This window comes from Schistocerca americana, chromosome 4 (genome assembly GCF_021461395.2).
Source record: "Schistocerca americana isolate TAMUIC-IGC-003095 chromosome 4, iqSchAmer2.1, whole genome shotgun sequence".
Classification (NCBI taxonomy): domain Eukaryota; kingdom Metazoa; phylum Arthropoda; class Insecta; order Orthoptera; family Acrididae; genus Schistocerca; species Schistocerca americana.
The window spans coordinates 510,948,435-510,968,857 of record NC_060122.1 but is presented as its reverse complement, the minus strand read 5'-3'; the positions used below and the strand labels follow the sequence as shown (position 1 = coordinate 510,968,857).

The 20,423-nt window shown below is 37.7% G+C and overlaps 1 protein-coding gene across 1 annotated transcript in view; it reads left to right on the top strand.

Annotated features, from left to right (window-relative positions):
• The window catches only part of LOC124612449 (kalirin), a 1,731,149-nt gene extending 1,711,896 nt beyond the window's left edge, over nucleotides 1-19,253 (top strand). The window contains exons 40-45 of the mRNA XM_047140672.1: nucleotides 8,720-9,434; nucleotides 13,932-14,493; nucleotides 14,579-14,717; nucleotides 17,703-17,905; nucleotides 18,805-19,000; nucleotides 19,099-19,253. Of these exons, the coding sequence (XP_046996628.1) occupies nucleotides 8,720-9,434; nucleotides 13,932-14,493; nucleotides 14,579-14,717; nucleotides 17,703-17,905; nucleotides 18,805-19,000; nucleotides 19,099-19,221 (1,938 nt within the window). The 3' untranslated portion in view covers nucleotides 19,222-19,253. The remainder of the gene's footprint in view (nucleotides 1-8,719; nucleotides 9,435-13,931; nucleotides 14,494-14,578; nucleotides 14,718-17,702; nucleotides 17,906-18,804; nucleotides 19,001-19,098) is intronic.
• The last annotated feature ends 1,170 nt before the right edge of the window (nucleotides 19,254-20,423 follow it).

The following is a 20,423-nucleotide window of genomic DNA, read 5'->3' as shown; positions in this document are numbered from 1 at the left end:
CTCAGTTATGAAAGTAACAATAATAAGAATCAGATATTGTCATGGGGTTTATCAACCTAGAGAAAGCCTTTCAAGAGTTAATACATAATGTTAGATGTTTGTTCACAGCAACAAAAACAAATTAATCTTATTAAACTCAACAAAAATCAATGTTAATTAAGATATTAGAAACAATTTCGTAGGCATGTTCATATTTTCTTCAAATTACTAAATTACTGCAACCGCAGTCATGAAATACCTAACAAAAGTAACATATGGCAGTCACTGTAGTTTAATTTTGTTTAAAATATTTAGTAATTGCCATTTTATGTAAACAGTTTTTTCTCTTCTTTGCTGATGTATCATGAAGTCATTTTAATTGAAGCAAACTCACAGTATCTCACTCTGGTTTGAAAGATATTTCCAGAGCTTGAAATGATTCTGCATGAGATGGTCCTGCATAATGTTCTGTATCTATGTTTCCTTTGGTTTTTAGCAATATTATGAAGAGGATAATTGCTACTCACCATATAGAGGAGATGCTGAGTCACAGGGAGGCACAACAAAAAGACTGTCAGAAAGTGAGTTTCCACACACAAATGTAACTCTCACACAAATGACCACAGTCTCTGGCTGCTGAGACCATACTGGTTTCATCTTCTTGTATTTCCTGCTGTTCATTTGCCAGCTGTATGTTTTCAACAGCTTTGTCATCCAACATTATCTGAAAACCTTGGTCATTACTGTCCCAAATGAGCCACTCTTTCATATAACTGACATCACATTCTTGGCATATTTGTATAGTTGTCATTAACTCATTTATAACTTCCAAAACATAATCATCCATATCGGTTTTGAATTTTACGGCTCCCATTCTAGTATTTTGTTCCAGGCTTTGTTCAAAGTCTTCTTTTCAGTCCCATGCATCTACAACCTCATAACAATACTCCTTCAAATCCATTTCCTTGGAAAATGACAAAATGAGTTCCGCATTATCTTGATCAACAGATAACAATCTACATAAAATTTGATTTCTGTGAAGTTGTTTTAATGTTTCAATAACACTTTGATCCATTGGTTGTAGCAAGGATGTCACATTATGGTGGAAATATTTCACTCTAAACATACCATTTTTCTGACAGTTCAGCTGAGGGGCAAGTTGGTGCATTAACCAATAAAAGTAGGACTTTTTCTTATTTACAAATTTCGTTTTGAAATTTTTTCCTACTCAGATAAAAGTACTGTTATACCAGTCAATGAACATTCCAGTGTTCATCCATGCACTTTTTATTTTTGAAGCATCAGGAGTTTATGGATTTTCCAATGAGGAGCAGAAGTATTTTATGGGTCCCAGTAGCGTTTATGTTAACTAATATTCTTACTTGCTCTTTACTAGTTTTGTATCCTGGAGCTGAACTATCTTGCCAAGAAACTAAAGATTTTGATGGTGATGTTTTCCAGCTTAAACCAGTTTCATCAACATTACAAACAAAGACCAAGTCATAGTCATTTTCGTCCAATTCTTTTTTTAAAAGGATTTGCTGCATCTAATCACACTGACATTTTTCATACTGTATTTCCAATTTGTGAATTCCATGATGAGATTTAAAACTGTACAATGGCCAATGAGGTGTTTTATATGGGCCCCAGATCTGTACCACAATTGATTACTTGCCACAAGTGGTTCATTGGCACCTATCTTTTTTATGTAATGGTAATGCATTTTCACAGGGCAAATGACCAGATATTGGATGCCCTACTGATCATTTTTGTAAAAATGTACAATACAATGCATTGTCCAGAAGTTCATTTTTTGGATTGTTCATCACTTTTCGATGTTTACTCCCGTGTTCACGATCAAGTTTACAGGTGTACTTCAGAACTGAATTGTTATGCTTCTTAATGTCACTAATCATAGAAGTATCTACACCATACTTATTGGCCAACTTACAACCAGTTTCTGCCTTTTTAAATTAATCAATAATGTTTATTTTATCTTTAAGTGATAACACCTCTCTCTTGTGCTTTGAGACTTTTAAGTACAGACATAACACAACACAGTGATTAACTCAAATAATAATTAAACACACTGGGCAGAGATCATGTGGGGCACTGATGGGTACTGCCAGCATGACATGTCCGTTCATGCACAGACTAGACAACAAAGATATTTGCTCACAGTTATCAGTCTGGATAATCACAAATCCATGTAACTGAGGTCTGGATAATCAAGTCTCCACTGCAGTTTCATTTCTGCTGCTTCTCATTATTCTTGTCTGTCTTTGGTTTACTCTAATTCCATATTCTGTGCTCATTACACTATTCGGTAGGTCCTGCAATTTTTATCCACATTCACCGAGGATAGCAGCAAAGTTATATCCTTTCTCCTTGAATTTTAAGCTCACTTGTTAATCTTTCTTTTACCAGATAGCTTTTTTAGCTGATAGCTTGCCTTGTTATGCACTACACAGCTCTATTGTCACTTTCGCAGCTAACAGCTCCTCCCCTGGGAAGGAGAGGGCAACAGCTAGGGGAAGGTTAAAGAGGAATAGCAGATCATTCGGATCCTAGGATGAGAGTAACCCATATGTTTTGAGGACAAGAAGAGAAAAAAAATGAAATTACCAACAGAGATGGTACATTAACAGACTACAGCAGTGTTTTATCAAACTTTGTTCCTTAAGAGTCAATCCTGGCATTGTAGGGTGACATCTTGGGTCACATAGGAAGGGGGTGGGGGGAGTGCAGTGAGTTGTCCAGCCAAAGAAAAATCCAATTTCCACTAAACCATTGTTATTGATAGAAGCTTACCACTTATACATTTTGATTCTCCATATATTGTATGGTACCACACCAATTACTTTTAAGTGAAAAGGAAAGTAATGCATTGAAAGTATAGTGAATCCTCGCATAGCAAGCACAATTTGTTCCAGAATCTTACCTGTAGTGTGAAACACTCATTAAGCGAAACAATTTATCCCATATAAATCTATGTAAAATACAATATTGTGTCCCATGCAGAAAAAGCACTAAATATTTTATCTTATTCATGCCATTTATTCAAAGAAAATTATGCATACAGTATTATGTACTTTATTATTCGACATACGTAACTAATTCTTTTTTACTGGGAATCTATCTTAGTAATTTATTTCTGTCAACACTTCAACACTTGGCAAAAATGTGACGCTGCATTATCGTCAAATAAATATGTAGTGTGCAAAGCCACTGCTTCATTGGGGTCATGATTTTCAATGCACGATGCAACCAATTCCCATGCTTTCAGCTTTTGTCCTATTGCACTAGAAGATTGCTGCTTTGCTGTTACCACCACCACCACCACCACCACCACCACCACCTCCTCCTCCTCCTCCTCCTCCTCCTCCTGCTCCTCCTCTGAAGAACTACTCTCCATAGCTTCCTGCTGTGAAACACACTGCAACTCCATAAGCTCTTTTGTGGTCATTTCTTGGCTGTGATATTATACAAGCTCATCAATATCATACATATCCACTTGCACTCTGGCCTAAGCTTCTTCCAAGCAGAAGTGAGAGATCTCTTGGTAACCTCTTCCCCATCTTTTTGATCATCTTGACGTAGGCAATGATGTTGAAGTGATATTTCCAAAACTCTTTGAAAGTGAGATCAGTAGCTTCAGTCAACTCAAAGCAATGCTTGAAGATTACTTCAGTGTAGAGCGTCTTAACAGTTAGAAAGAATCTGCAGCAGGTCCATACGCTTGAGTAATGGAGTGGTGTTGGGAGTTAGAAATTGGGTCTTGATTGACTTAAATTCTTCAAGGAGGTGCTCTTGTAGGCCTGGAGACTGGGCATTATCATTGTCCATAGCAAGCAAGACATGGAGTGGCAGATTCATCTCAAGCAAATATTTTTTCACCAAAGGACCAAACACTTTGTTGATCCAATCGCAAAAAACATCACTTGTCACCCAAGCCTTGTTGTTGTTTAACCTGCTCTTCTGGACTTTACACTTCTTGAAGGCTCGTGGAGTTTCTGAAGGGTGAATAAGCAGTGGTTTAATTTTACAATTGCTGCTTGCATTGACACAGAATAGCAGAGTGAGATTGTCTTTCATTGGCTTGTAACTGGGCAATGCATTCTCCTCTGCTGTTATAAAGGCACGCTTTGGCATGTGTCTCAAGATAGACCCATCTTGTCACAATTAAAAACCTGTTGCGGCAGATAACCCACAGAATCTATGAGCATCTTGAAGTCCCTGATGAAGATCGCTGCTGCTTTTGTGTCAGAACTGGCTGATTCACTCTGCCTCACAAGGTTGTGGATGACAGTTCTTCTCTTAAACTTCTCAAGCCACCCATGGCTTCCATTAAACACTTCTTTGGCTGCTGCTGATCTTGGCACCATCTTAATGAGGTCAGAAAAAACCATTCACACCTTCTCATTAATAGTGTCACTTTGCAATTGCTTTTCATTTATCCATGTAAGGAGCAACCTTTCGACATTGTCCAGAATATGAAGCCATTGTTTAGAATCTCTTGTCACTCCCTTTGAAGCATCTACCTCCTTAATCTTGTCCTTGTTCTTGAGGACAGTGCAAATAGTTGGTGTAGACTGATTGTATGTGCTTACTAAATTAGCAATGCTCGCACCATGTTTGAGTTTTTCAATGGTTTTACGTTTCATTTCTAAGGTCATTTTCTTTCTCTTATGGTGATCTTGCAGTTTTATCTCCGGGGACACTTCTGCAAAGGTTATTGAAATTTGCACACAAAGAAACACTGTGTGGACACAAGTTAAGAAAAATGTGTGATCACAAACTGCACTAAGATGGTAGCAGAAATAGCACTAAACGCAGACTGCAGTACATACTAAAGACATTGTTCTTCTGCTGCTATCAACAATGAAAGGTGTTCATATTGATGAACATTACCCCCACCGTGTGCTAACAGCTGGTGACGACATCACACACACACACACACACACACATACACACAAGATGACCATCTGGACACCCCTGCACCCTATATCACTACCATTGCCAAAACGAGATTAACAGTCCCTTCCCTTGAAGACAATGGATAAGACCAGCCAAAAGAAGAAAGAAGATGTATGCATTATGCAGAAAGGAAACTAGATCAGTAGGAAAACTGAGGAGAAGAAACTCACAGCACATGAAACGTGTTTACACAGAAGGATGAAAAAATATGAAGCTACAAAGGGCTAAACAAAACAGATGAGTGACAAAATCTATGAGAAACCTACACAAGAAGGATTGATGGACAGTGTGAAATTCACTGAATCATAAAGGAAAATTTAACTGCCACTATGCCCCACATACCCCCCTCCCCCCTCCCCAATTTCTAAAGTGGTGATATAACTTAGTCACACTGCGTATAGAGCTCATCCGCTATGAGAATGTCTCATTCCCCAACAATTTTTCAATTGCCTCTGTTTTAAAAATTCCACACAAAAATGTATGTAGAATGGATTTGGCATGTCCAGTTATTTCATTTAATAGAATTCTAATCTGTACAAGCATCACACATAGCTGTGCAGCCATCTTTTGGGTACACAGTTAGTGGTTTATGACAAACAGTTATTTAGCAAGGAATAAACAGATAAATTGTAGTCAGCAGAGAGGTTGCATAGAATAATGAAAGAATATTGTAAAACTAAAGTCAAATACAAAAAAGCATTTGTCATTTGTAGTGTCAGTGAAACAAATAAGCAAACCATGTTGGCTGCATAAGAAAAAAAGGGGGGGAGCAGTAATTTGAACACGTCCAAGAGAAAGAAATGTACTAACTCATGGAGTTAACTCCCAATAGAGGACTATGTTAACAGACCACAGCATGAGAGTACACCTAAATCTAAAGTGGGGGCCATCAAATTTGACATCCTAAAATATCCAGTACTTACCTGTGCCAGTCTGTTACCTTCAAAAATGATTTAGCAAAGTCATTACAGTGTAGTCAAAGCCTTTGATGTTTGCAGTTGTTATAATCATATTAACTTATGACTGAAGCTTGTTTCCATCAGAAATACACAAGATAGTAACTAAACAGAATTACCACCTAATAATTATCAGTTTAAGTCAATGAGTTACACTTAGCAAGGTGGTGCAGTGGTTAGCACATTGGACTTACATTTGGGAGGACAACAGTTCAAACACGCATCCTGCCATCCTGATTTAGGTTTTCCGTAATTTCACTAAATCTCTTCAGGCAAATGCCAGGATGGTTCCTTTGAAATGGCACGGATGACTTCCTTCCCCATCCTTCCCTAATCTGATGGGACCAATGACCTTGTTATTTGGTCCCCTCCCCCAAATGAACCAACTAACTAGTGAATTGAACAATGGAAAATCCAGGATGGAATGAAACAATATTATGAAAAGGAAAGTTGCTACTCACCATACAGTGGACATGCTGAGTCGCAGATAGGCACAATAAAAAGACTATCACAAATAAAGCTTTCAGCCAGCAAGGCCTTTGTCAAAATAGACAACAGACATGCACACACAAACACACACACACACACACACACACACACACACACACACATACACGACTGCAGTCTCTGGCAACTGAAGCCACACCATTTTTGTGTGTGTGTGTGTGTGTGTGTGTGTGTGTGTGTGTGTGTGTGTGTCTTCTATTTTTGACAAAGGCTTTGCTGGCTGAGAGCTTTATTTGTGACAGTCTTTTTGTTGTGCCTATCAGTGACTCAGCTTGTCCACTATATGGTGAGTAGCAACTTTCCTCTTCATAATATTGATATTAATCAGTGAACTACATTAGCTTAAGTTTCAACATAAAGGTTTGCAGAAGGCCTGTGACATTACATAAACTCTGAGCATGTCTTTTATCACTGCTCTATTAGGTCACTAAAATCAAGAGATCACTTGTTAAAAATTATATTTCCTGACATTTTTCAGGCATAGCCCATTATCAGAACACCTGCCAAATGAAATATAATTTGCACAAAAGCACAAGTACAATGTGTATATGACATCAAGAGTAAAAAATTGATTATAAATATTTTTAAATATGTTTACTCTTAATGTGACATGTATATTGTGCTTGCACTTTCATATCAATTTTCTTTTAATTTTGCAAATTTTCTGTGTCTGAAATATGTCAGCAAATATAATTTTTAACAAGTGATCTATTGAGTTTTATGACCTAATAAAGCAACGATATGAGATGTTCTCAGAGTTAAATGAAGTACATACTCTACAAAATTAAGCAGTACAAATATTTTGAAAAACAGATAATTGAACATCATCATGCAAAGACACCTTCAGAATTTTTGGACTACCTACACTAAATTCCTAACACATTTTTTTTTAGTGACATTTGTACCAATGTTAAAATATTATGAAGTGATCTGTGTTATGCCCATTTACAGTAGATTTTCAGAATAAAATTCAGTAATCAGCTGCTCAATTAGGAAATTTACAGCAGGAGATGCAAAGTACAGATACAAAGAATTGCAGTAATTGATAAATTTTCATGGCAAATTGCATATATATCAGTTCAAATAAATTAATAGAATCACTGAGTTGCCTGTGGGAGGTGCCTGGAAGCGCATATTATAAAGTTTTATGTAAGGCTGCCATTTGCTGCATAGCAAACAAGAAAGCCACTGATATGGTTTATTGCAGGCACCTGCTGAAACTATCAATAGAACATTTAAAGGTGTCAAACATTGCTGCAATTTGAGGCCTTATTTCAATGTACTACTGGTGCACCTTGCTCCAGATTCCATCAATTATTGTTATTTTATTTATAGTAGGTGCCTATTTAGAACTACTTGTCACCTGTAGATCACTCATTCTTGGCTATACACAACTTTGGTGGCAAGACAAATGGTGTCAGTATGTCCACATGAGACTTTGGGAAGCTCCATGTTGAACACCCCTTCAGACGTGATTGGTGTAGTCAGGATAGTCAGGAGTAATTAGATTCTTGATATATCATGGATCATTATCACCAGTCATTTTACATCATGTAATTTCTGTTAGTGTGATTACTAACATGGACTCAGCACACACTGATGAGTGTATTTTAATAAATGGGTTCTTTCCTGCATAACGTGAATCGCAAAGTCAAGCTTACTGTTTAGTATCAACTAAAAATTTAAAAAAAATCATGTTTCCTTGTAACAAACCATCTGTGCAATGTATAAAGTGGTATGTCATTAACTTGATCAGGTTACATTAGGTAAGTGCTACTAGTCAGCAGTGTAATTTCCAAGAACAGTAAGAAGCAGTAGGTATGTCTAACCAAGTATTGGAGATGGTGACAATGTGGATTGTTTGATGTCATAATGAAAGATAAGATATGCTGATTAGCATTTATACACTGACAGACATCTTTGTGAAGCTCAACCAATAAGTATAGTTTTTTTATGACTATGTGAACATAACAATTTTCTTAACATAAAAGTAAAACTGTGAATTACTGATTTGGCTTAACATAGCTGAAAGCAGCTGTTTCTCCCATTAATGACCATTTCCATCACAAAAACCTGTAATTTGCCTTGTGACGTAGTTGCTTGTCAAATTTAATTCCAGCAAATATTTTTGAACTGTTTGAAAATTTGTGACATTGAACATAATTTTGGTCTGTGGTGTCTGATTAGAAATTTTTACTGTTATTTTAATATTTATATGCAGCAAAGACTGATTGAAAATCTGCTAATATAAAATTTTAAAGTCAATGAATACAAAAACTGATGCACTTGTAACTTACCAGGTTGAAGTCCCACCACCAAATATAATAGCACCTGGAACCATTGTACGAGTAGCAGTTGATTTTCCAGCAGTACACAGCGATGAACTTACTACATATCGTGGTGAGCACGTGCAAGTAGTGACATATAATGCAGAACGTAATAGCTATATGGTGCGCCGTAGATCAGAATCTTCAGCACCAGAAGATGGGTGGGTGCCTGCACACATACTTATGAGGACTGTTTCACGGAAACCATGGTCATTCCGTTTTCGAAAACCTGGTTTTAGCACTGGAGGCCGAAGAGGAGAGCGGCGTTCTTTTGATGGGAGCTTAGGACCATCTCCATCTTCATCAGGCAGGGTATCGCCTGATTCTCTTATACCTGAATATCCTGTAGCACCACCAGAATTCATTGAGAAGCTACACTGTGTGAACATTCACTGTGGTATGCGTGTGGAACTACGATGCCGCCTTTGTACTCCAGCTGGCATTGGTGACTTCAGTGATGTGAATATCGTGTGGCGGAGGAGTTCCAATGTTCAAAGACTTAACCCTCATGATCCAGGTGGTTCAAGTATTCTTCGAACAGGAGGAAGACTTAGTATCAGTCTTACGGAAGACGGAACTGCACAGTTAGTTATTGAGAACTGTCAACCATCTGATGCTGGTGAATACTCCTGCACTGCTTCTAATGAGGCTGGAAGTGTTACAACATCTGCTTCTCTCTGTATATCAGGTGAGTCATAATCTGTGCATAAATTTAATTTAAATGAATGGAAGATACAATTTTGGCACTGTACCTGCTGATTCACTTAAAAATATATTTGTATTTCTGGTTTTTTGTTTATTTATATTTCTTGTGAAAAAAAGTATTGTTTAGTGGTGCAGAATTTTCAGTTAGCTTGTTTTACTGGCTCCAGTGCACTGTAGTAACAGAGGGAAAATTTAAACTAGTAGCACATGTGCCATGTTGTTAAATTTAAGAAGCCACAAAAATGTGTTTCAATTAACTGAGTTAGCTTGAGCAGATTAAGGTCAATTAATTTCTTTATACAGTAGGGATGAGAGAATGATCTAGGAGAATGACGTGCTGTTCAAAGATTTTTGTCTTATAGTGAAAATGTGTGACAGAAAGAAATAAACTTGCAGACAAAACATTGGCTACATGGTAAGTGTGCACACCACCTCAGAGAATTCAGCGAGCTTTAGTGAGTTTAGTGACGGATGAATGCACCATGTTTAATTTGTCTGAATAATATTTTAGCCAGCAGTTTATTAAGTTATAGTAGTAGCAATAGTATTGTTGTTGTTGTTGTTGTTGTGGACTTCAGTCCGAAGACTGGTTTGATGCAGGTCTCCATGCTACTCAATCCTATGCAGTCAAGTTTCAGCACCAAATAACTATTGCAGCTTACGTCCTTCTGAATCTGCTTGCTGTATTCATCTCCTGGCCTCCCTGCACAATTTTTACCCCCGCCCCCCCCAAAACACACACACACACACACACACACACACAAAAAAAATTACCTCCAGTACTAAATTGGTGGTGTGTCCTATCAACCTATCCCTTCTCCTAGTCAGATTTTGCCACAAATTTCTTTTCTCCTCAATACAATTCAGTATCTCCTCATTAGGTATATGACCTACCCATCTAATTTTCAGCATTCTTCTGTAACACCACATTTAAAAACTTCTATTCTCTTTTTGTGTAAACTTTTTATCATGCATGTTTCACTTCCATACCTGGCTACATTGCAGACAAATGCCTTCAGAAATGATTTCCTGACACTTACATCTATATTTGGTGTTAACAAATTTCTCTTCTAAAGAAACACTTTTCTTGTCGTTGCCAGTCTACATTTTATATCCTCTCTACTCCAACCATCATTAGTTATTTTGCTGCCCAAATAACAAAACTCATCTAGTACTTTAAGTGTCTCATTCCCTAATCTAATTCCCTCAGCATCACCCGATTTAATTAAACTACGCTACATTATCTGTAGTTTGCTTTTGTTAATACTCATCTTATATCTTCCTTTCAAGACACTGTCCGTTCCATTCAACTGCTCTTCCAAGTCCTTTGCTGTCTCTCAGAGAGTTACAATGTCATTGGCAAACCTCAGAGTTTTTATTTGTGCTCCTTGAATCCTAATTCCTACTCCAATATTTCTTTTGTTTCTTTTACTGCTTGCTCACTGCATAGATTGAATAACATCAGGGATAGGCCACAACCCATCTCAACTATTGCTTCCCTTTCATGCCCCTCAACTCTTGTAGCTGCAATCTGATTTCTGAACAAGTTATAAATAACCTTTCACTCCCTGTATTTTACCTCTTTTATCTTCAGAATTTCAAAGAGAGTATTCCAGCCAACACTGTCAAAACCTTTTGCTGAGCCTACAAATGCTATAATGTAGGTTTGCCTTTCCTTAACCTATCTTTTAAAAGAAGTTGTAGGGTCAGTATTGCCTTGTATGTTCCTACATTCCTTCAGAATCCAAACTGATCTCTCCAAGATTGGCTTGTACCAGCTTTTCCTTTCTTCTGTTAATAATTTGTGTTAGTATTTTGCAGCCATGATTTATTAAACTGATGGTTTGGTAGTATTCACACCTGTCAGCACCTGTTTTCCTTGGAATTGGAATTATTATATTCTTCTTGAAGGCTGAAGGTATTACACCTGCCTCATGCATCTTGCATACCAAATGGAAGAATTTTGCCATGCCTGGCTCTCCCAAGGCTATCAGTAGTTCTGACAGATTGTCGCCTACTCCTGGGGCCTTCTTTCAACTTAGGTCTTTCAGTGCTCCCCAAATCCTTCTCATAGTATAATGGCTTCCATCTCATCTTCATCTACATCCTTTTCTGTTTCTATAATATTGCCTGCAAGTTCATCTCCCCTTGTATAGCTCCCCTATATAGTCCTTCCATCTTTCAGCTTTCCCTTCTTTGCTTAGAACTGGTTTTCCATCTGAGCTCTTGATGTTCATACAGCTGCTTCTCTTTTCTCCAAAGGTCTCTTTAATTTTCCTGTGGGTGGTATCTGTCTTTCCCCTAGTAATATATGCTTCTAAATCCTTGCATTTGTCCTCTAACCATTCCTGCTTAGCCATTTTGCACTGCCTATCCATCACATTTTTTAGACATTTGTATTCCCTTTCATTTGCCTGATTTACTGTATATTTATATTTTCTTCTTTCATCACTTAAATTCAGTATCTCCTGTGTAATCCAAGGATTTCTACTTGGCCTTGTCTTTTTACATATTTGATCCCCTGCTGCCTTCACTATTTCATTTCTCAAAGCTACCCATTCATCTTCTTCTGTATTCCTTTCCCCTATTCCTGTCAAATCTACAGTTCATAACAAGTAAATTGTGTTCATAGTCCACATCTGCCCCTGGAAATGTCTTACAATTTTAAATCTGTTTCCAAAATCTGTGTTACCATTACATAATCAATCTGAAACCTTCTGGTGTCTCTAGGTCTCTTCCACATGTGCAATCTTCTTTCATGATTCTTAAACCACGTGTTAGTAATAATTATATTTAATCTGTGCAAAATCTTTTCAGGTGGGTTCCTCATTCATTCCTTTCCCCAGTCCACATTCACCTACTATTTTTTCTTTCTTTTCCTATTATCAAGTTCTAGTCACCCATTATTATTAAATTTTTGTCTCCCTTAACTATCTGAATGATTTCTTTTATCTCATCATACACCTCTTCAATCTTTTCATCATCATTAGAACTAGTTGGCACATAAACCTGTACTACTGTGGTGAGTGTGGGCTTCGTGTCTAACTTGGCTACAATAACATGTTCACTATCCTGCTCATGTAGCTTACCCCATTCCCATTTTCTTATTCATTATTAAACCAACTTCTGCATTAACCCTATTTGGTTGTGTATTTGTAACCCCGTATTCACCTGTCCAGAAGTCCTATTCCACATCCCACCAAACTTCACTAATTCCCATTATGTCTGACAGTTACCTATCCATTTCCATTTTTAAATTTTCTGACCTACCTGCCCAATTACGGGATCTAACATTCCACTCTCTGATATGTAAAATGCCAGTTTTGTTTCTCTTGATGACGATATCCTCCTGAGTAGCCCCTGCCTGGAGATCTGAATGGCAGACTGTCTTACCTCTGGAATATTTTACCCAAGAGGATCCATCATTTAACCACAAAGTAGAGCTGCATGCCCCCTGGAGGAATTACAGCTGTAGTTCCCACTTGCATGCTTTCAGCTGTTCGCAGTACCAGTTACAGCAAGGCCGTTTTGGTTGACGTTACAAGTCAGATCAGTCAGTCAGTCATCCTGCCATCACTGAAAAGGCTGCTTCCCCTCTTCTTTCTTATATTTGTCTAGCCTCTCAACAGATGACCCCCCCCCCCCCCCACCCCCCTCCCCTCCGATTGCAATTTCACATACAGTACAGCTATCTGTACCGCTGAGACAAGAAAGCCTCCTCACCAACAACAAGGTCCGTGGTTCATGAAATATCAAATTGTTAATCTGAAAGTGAATGTTATTTTCTTACAGTTCACAATAAAATTACTGCATCTTAATCTTCACTTTACTGTGCATGTAAATAATTTTGTTGCTATGACAGAATATACAGTCTTCTTGACATTGTACAATAGTCAGTCAGAATTTCTTGTTATATGCAAAATCCTGGTTTTTAGAAGCCATCTAGATTTGGACTTCAAGACAGGTGTAGAAGTCTCAATATTCATCTTATTCAATAAATGTTTGGATTTTCACTGCTGGATGAGTTATTACATTGTGAGCTGCAGCAATAACCTTTGCTGATCAACCCGATATCGTGAGCAGCCCTGTCCGAGAAAGAGAACTTCCCATCTTGTCCTCCTACTTAGCCATAATTGGAAGTTATCATTCCCTCCCTCTTTATTCTTTTCATTCATATGAATATGTGGATTATAAAAATGAAAGGTCACCACTGAATTGTCTTCATTGCAATTGTGAAAATATGCTGAAAGAAGAGCGGTTAATCAACAGATGGACCAAAATAATTATTGCCTAGCTGAGAATAAGGCAGGAAATGTGAAGTTCATTCAGCCATTGCAGTTTCCAGTAATACATAATTATTTCATTGAGTCTTATGGGAACTTTGGTTCTTCACTTTACCAGATTTTTATGTTTAACATTGTATATAATAAATCTGAACAATTGTCTTCCCACATTTTGAACACGAGTGTTTGTTGCTCAGGTACAGGTTTGACATCTACTATGCAGCCAAGAGTACAAGTTGTCACTGGCACAAGTGTGCTGCTCCAGTGGGAAGGTGACAGCAGCAGTTACTACCAAGTGGAATGCTACAGGCACTGCTTAGGAGATGACTGGTTGCCAGTTGGAGGTCCCATTAGAGGATTAACTCACGTCGTAGATGGACTTACACCAGGAGAGACGTATACATTCAGAGTGCTCTCCACTGGCCATGGAATGGGCACGCCTGTTGCTAGTATGCCATCCTCTCCTATTATAATACCACCACCTGATACAGGTCACTGGCAGCAAGAGCAGTTCCGAAGACGTTACTCTGAACTGGAAGAAATTGGTTACGGTCGATTTTCAGTAGTGCGCAAAGCAAGAGATCGTGGTACTTCACAAGAAGTTGCTGTGAAGCAAGTTTATTGCAAAAGACAATCACGTGAAGTAACACAGGCAGAATACGCATTACTGGCAAGACTACAGCATTCCAATATTGTGAGAGCTCTTGCATTATTTGAAAATGCCCCTCAGCCTGGAATTGATTCAATAGTGATGGAACTGTGAGTACTAACTATTGTAGAACTAGCTTAGTTATTTAACTTCACTTGTAGGAATGTCTGGTTACAGTAAAGGTTCTGTTTTCAGTGTAAATGGTCCATCGCTGTTTTCGTACCTGTGCAAACAAGTAGTGTATGATGAAGAGACAGTCAGCCACTACATGCAACAGTTGGTGTCTGCTCTAGCAACGCTGCACCAACAAAACATATCTCATCTTGATCTGAAGGTACATATCCTTTAATTTTGATATAAGTAAATTTGTGTTCTTAGGAATTATTTATATCCACAAAACTGAAAGCAGATAAATAATGTAGATATTTTAAAACCATTGAGTCTATCTGTTTAAACAACATGGAAAAGACTGGGGCAAGCTGAAGTGCTAACTCATGTTTGTGAGACAGCAAAAGGTGTTCATTGTTTCTAAGGCCTGAAAACTCAAATTTCGCTATGGGAACAATTTTTTGTCATTTAGAGCAATGTAAATTCTGATGTTGGGATTGTGAAGGTGTAATGAAATGGGCAGCTGGGTAGTAATTAAATTGAGAAGAATATTCATATTCTGTTTAAGCATTCAAATCATAACTGAGGTCTGGTTTACCAATTCTTGTTGAGTAGTATTTAGATGTTTGTTATAAATCCAGGCCTGTTTATAATATGAGGGTAGTTTGAAAAGTTCTCAGAATGAGCGCTAGTGCAATGAGTTGTTCACATGATATTCACTGGACTGTTGCCTGTAAACACGTGCCACGTCAGTGCTCTTGGAAGAGAGCTGTGGTGGTGACGTAGCTCTGTTGTTGTTCCCAAATAGTGATTTGCGAAGATGGAAAAAACCAAGATTCGAACAGTGACTAAGTACTTCATAAAGAAAGGTATGAAAGTGAAGGACTTTCATGCCGATTTCCAGAATACACTGAGGGACTCTGCTCCTTCAAATTCAACTGTTGCCGAGTGGACAAATGAATTTAAATTTGGTCAGGAGAGCTTACATGATGATCTGTGCAGTGGTCGGCCAAGATGTGTCACTACTCCAAAAATCATTACAAAAAAGCACAAAATGGGCATCAATGATCGCCAATTTAAAGTGTGTGAAATTGCTCACACTTGACAGATGTCATCTGAAAGAGTATATCACATTTTAAGTGAAGAATTAGAAATGAAAAAATTATCTTCTAGATGGATGCTGCAACTCTTGACGCTGGATCAAAAATGCATGAGAATGGACAAATGGTTCAAATGGCTCTGAGCACTATGGGACTTAACTGCTGTGGTCATCAGTCCCCTAGAACTTAGAACTGCTTAAACCTAACTAACCTAAGGACATCACACACATCCATGCCCGAGGCAGGATTCGAACCTGCGACCATAGCGGTCGTGTAGTTCCAGACTGTAGCGCCTAGAACCGCTCAGCCACTGCGGCCGGCCGAGAATGGACATATCAGAATGATGTTTGGCCTGCTCTGGGGAAATGAACAAGATTTTTTGTGCTGGTTTGTGACCACAGATGAAACTTAGCTGCACTACTATACCCCAGAGACAAAACAACAGTCAAACCAGTGGAAACATGCTGATTCCTGATTCTCTGCCACCAAATAAAGCAAAGACAATTCCTTCAGCGTGAAAGATCATGGCATAAGTGTTCTGAGATGCAAAGGTGATTCTGTTTGTAGATTGCACACCCCACTGGGCAAACAGTTGGAGAATACTATGCTAACCTCCTGGACAAATTTCAACAAAAGACACACAAAAAAAGGTCAGGTTTAGCAAGGAAGAAAGTCATCTTCCATCAAGACAATGCGTGCCCACACAAACTAAGGAATGAATTGTTGCCACACCTGCCTTATTCACCTGATATGGCTCCATCAGACTTCCATCTCTTCCCAAAACTGAAAATTTTTCCTGGTGGACGAAGACTCACTTCAAATGAAGAATTGATAGCCGGAGTTGACAACTATTTTGCAGACCTGGAGGAAACTCATTTTCGAAATGGGATCAAGGCACTGGAACATCATTGAACCAAGTGAATTGATCTACAAGGAGACTACATTGAAAAATTAAAAAGTTACAGTGATGTAAGTACTGTTTTTCTCTTCCATTGCAAGAACTTTTCAAACCACCCTCGTATTTTGCACACCTCCATGTACTCAACATGCATAGCCATTGAAATGAATATCGTCAAATATGTTGTATTCCATGCACAACCTATTACAGTTATAAGCTTGATGAGTCCGCAGTAAATCAGTGATTTGACATGTATGTTATGGGACATTAAAATTCTGATTCTTTCTCCACTGTTGTATATGGCAATAAACTTTTTTTAATGGATTAAAGGTCAGTTCTCAATCTTTATTTTGCAAGAGCAATGCACAGCCACCCCAAACATGCAAGCATATCTCATAGTCCAGCACGTTTTTTGTCACTTAAGATCACAGTATGAGTGAGATGTTTCAGAAAGCCTTTTGAAACCACCATTTGGGCACTGTGGCCTTAGTCTACTAAAAACACATGAAGATGTTATTGCATTGACACATCATGAAACCCTTCATCGAGATTCAAGTTCGAGTTTAGCAAATAATTATAATCTGTCAAGAGGATGGAAAGCAGCTGACACACTTTTTATACTGATAAATATAAATAGTTTTTGATGGTCTCTTCATTGTTTGATTTGATAGTAAGTGGGTCTTTTCTACATTTGATTCCTTAATTTTCTGTTTCTCATCAGATCAGTAAATGAGTTTCATCTGTAAAATAATTTGTAGTTTCCTTGTCAATTCTTGTTTTCATGTTTATCTCGATCCTTCCTCTCTCTGACCTTTCCATTGGTAGGGCTATTTCCTATCATTCATGAGCTAAATTTTCTGCGTCTATTCATCATAATGACAAATAACTGAAATGTCAAATGACAGTCACTATTTGATTTAGTTGTATTAATAACTCTTGAGTTCCATGCACCTAACTTGTATGGGGTGGAGGGAATGGCAGATACGACTGCTCGTTCACAGCTTCATTTTCTGAAGGGGTGGTCCCCTCCTTCCTTTGGTTGCTGGGTGAAAATTATTGAGATATTTACCCACAAAAGAAAACTAAATTTGTCCATTCCCTATAATTACACGCTGCTGACAAATGGTTATATCTATATGGTCTTAGTGTGATATTATGTGTGTGTTACTTTTGTTAGAGCCTCTGAGAAACTTTTGTTTATTCTGCTTTCCAGCCAGAAAATGTGCTTGTAGACTTGTCTACTACCAAACCAGTCTTGAAGCTGATAGACTTTGGTGATTCAGTAAGCACAAGAGGTTCTGAAGTGCTGCCTCCATCAAATTTGGAATTTGCTGCACCTGAAATGGTTCTGGGGAAACCAGTCTGTTGCCAGACAGACATGTGGAGTGTTGGAGTGTTTCTATATGTTTTCCTGAGGTAACACACAAAATATATTTTATTACAACTGCAAATTTCAAAGAATATTGTACGTCTTACACCAGGCTGTTCCAGCTTGAGGTCCCAAGCACAGGCAAATGAATGTGCTTGGCTAGATGTGGGTAAATGGCTGACAACATTTTGCTTGTGGCAGTACATTGAGTTAACATTAACTGAGCAAGTACATTTGTAAGAGATTGTGCTTAACAGAAAAATTCATCCTAAGTAAAAAAATACTAGCACATTATCACATTTTCAGAACATGAAATTTCTTTTTACTCACAAGTGACAAAATATTTTGTGTCAGCACCATGTTGACATAAGATGGAGAAGGTGCATCATTGTTCAATCACAACAGAAAGAAACTGTTCACATTGAAATGTTGATCCCTGGATGTCAGTTACATTTCTGTGTGGCATGAAGAACTCTTGTTCATATATGCCACCATGCTATCATAATGAATTTATGCTACTGTAACACATGGTACCTGAGCAGAGTTCAGTTTTGTAAATCAGTTGCCAATAATTGCAGTTCTGATGGTATAGTGTCTGTTGCAACTGGAAATGGAGTGCTAAATAATTTTATAAGGTATCCAACTATTGAAAGCTGCAGCACCCTCTTTTATGCTTTCTAATGTGAATTTTCTAAATGATGGTAAGAATGGGAATACTATGTTATTTGTCATATATCTCCACTCATCACCACATGTAATCACATGCAAATTATCTTTTCAAGACTTTTCTGTTTTGCTTGTAGATGTTTGTTGTGTGTGGAAGGGGGGGGGGGATAAATAGTGGTGGCAATTGTCCTGACACTTACATAAACAGATTAGAAAAGACTGTTTATACGATGAGGTGTGTTCAGTTATGTTTGTATTCACATGTTTCTGTTACTTTCAGTGGGCTGTCTCCATTTCTGGACGATTCCATGGAAGAGACCACTTCAAACATACTGAAGTGTGATTACTGTTTTCCTGATGAATATTTTGCTGAAATTACTAATGATGGGAAGGACCTAATTTGCCGCCTTCTTGTCTTAACTCCAGCTCAGCGGGCCAAGCCAGCTGAATTTTTGTCGTCTCCATGGTTCAAGGATGTAAGGCTCAGTTTTATTTATAGTATTTATTTTGCAGAAAGTCATGCCTCCTTAAGAATGTCACTGCACATACTAACTTCGTGCAAAAACTGTTGCAGGTTCAAAAGATATGTTCCATTCCAACAGCCAGGCTTGCTTCCTTTATGGAACGGAGGCAGTCCCTAGCTCGACCCATTCATCCTGTCCACGCTGTCTCTCAACAGCAGCCTATGCCTGAGTGAAGAAAGTTAACTGTTTCTCCATGCTGCATCTTGATTGTGGCTCTGTTACCAATATGAACCTATATTTTTGTGCCTTGCATTGTGACCAAAGTACAGTATATTTCACTGTGTATCTTGCTCATGAGAAAAAGACATTTTCAATTGTTTGCTAGTGGAAGTGCACACTGTATTGTTATGTGAAACCGACAATACTGTTGATTAAAACAAAAGAGATGGGATAAAGTACCAATTAGATCTCATTTAACTCATTTATTTATTCAAAGACTTTTATATGTAGGCTATGTCTCCCCTGTCTAAAACTTTGTATTTTATCCATTTAACTATCAAAGCATTTGTAAGATCAGTCATGAATGCAGTGTGAATAATTTTAGTCATTACTTTAAGCCTAACTTACCTGCATCATTTCACACTGCATGCAAATCGTCTGTAAATAGATTTTAAAAAGTCACAATATACGCTTTTTGCTTCATTGTTAACATAAGTGATATACTTTTGTTAAATAGAGTATATTTTACTTAATATAATTATGTGCAGCATTTATAAAGAATGATGACAATAACAGTTACTGTAACTAATGACTATATATTGTAAATTCTAAAATTATTTTTGATAGTTGATATTACAATATGCACCAATTGTACATATGAACCTTTATATATTTTATGGAAAAGTATCTGTTTTTCTGCAGATATAGCAGAAGGAGTCAACATGCCATTAGCTGCCATGTATTTGAGACTGCATGATAAAAAGAAAAATATAAAGCAAAACTTAACTGATGTAATACCTTTATTGGCTTTCATATTAGCGGAAGATACAGTGGAGGATATGATATTTTTTTGTATTTCTCATTTTCTTTACCTGAATGTTGCTACCACAATAGAAAACAGTGTAGTTTTATCACCTTTTCCTCAGATTCCTTGTATGTCTGACATGCATGAGTTTACCTCTGGATTTGCTAAAGGTAAGAATGCTGGACTGTTCTATTATTGAATAAAGGTAGGGAAATCTCTGTATTAACAGGCAGCATACCAGGAGCACACTCAACATTAGATAGAGGAACCAGGGGTTGGTTCCTTCATAAAAAACTAAAAGGAAGAACTGTAGAAAGGATGACTTTCTTATCTGTATAAAAATCACACATGGAACTTTCCCAAGAGCCCATGTCCATCGCAACACAAGAGAGATGATAAGTGGTAGATCAT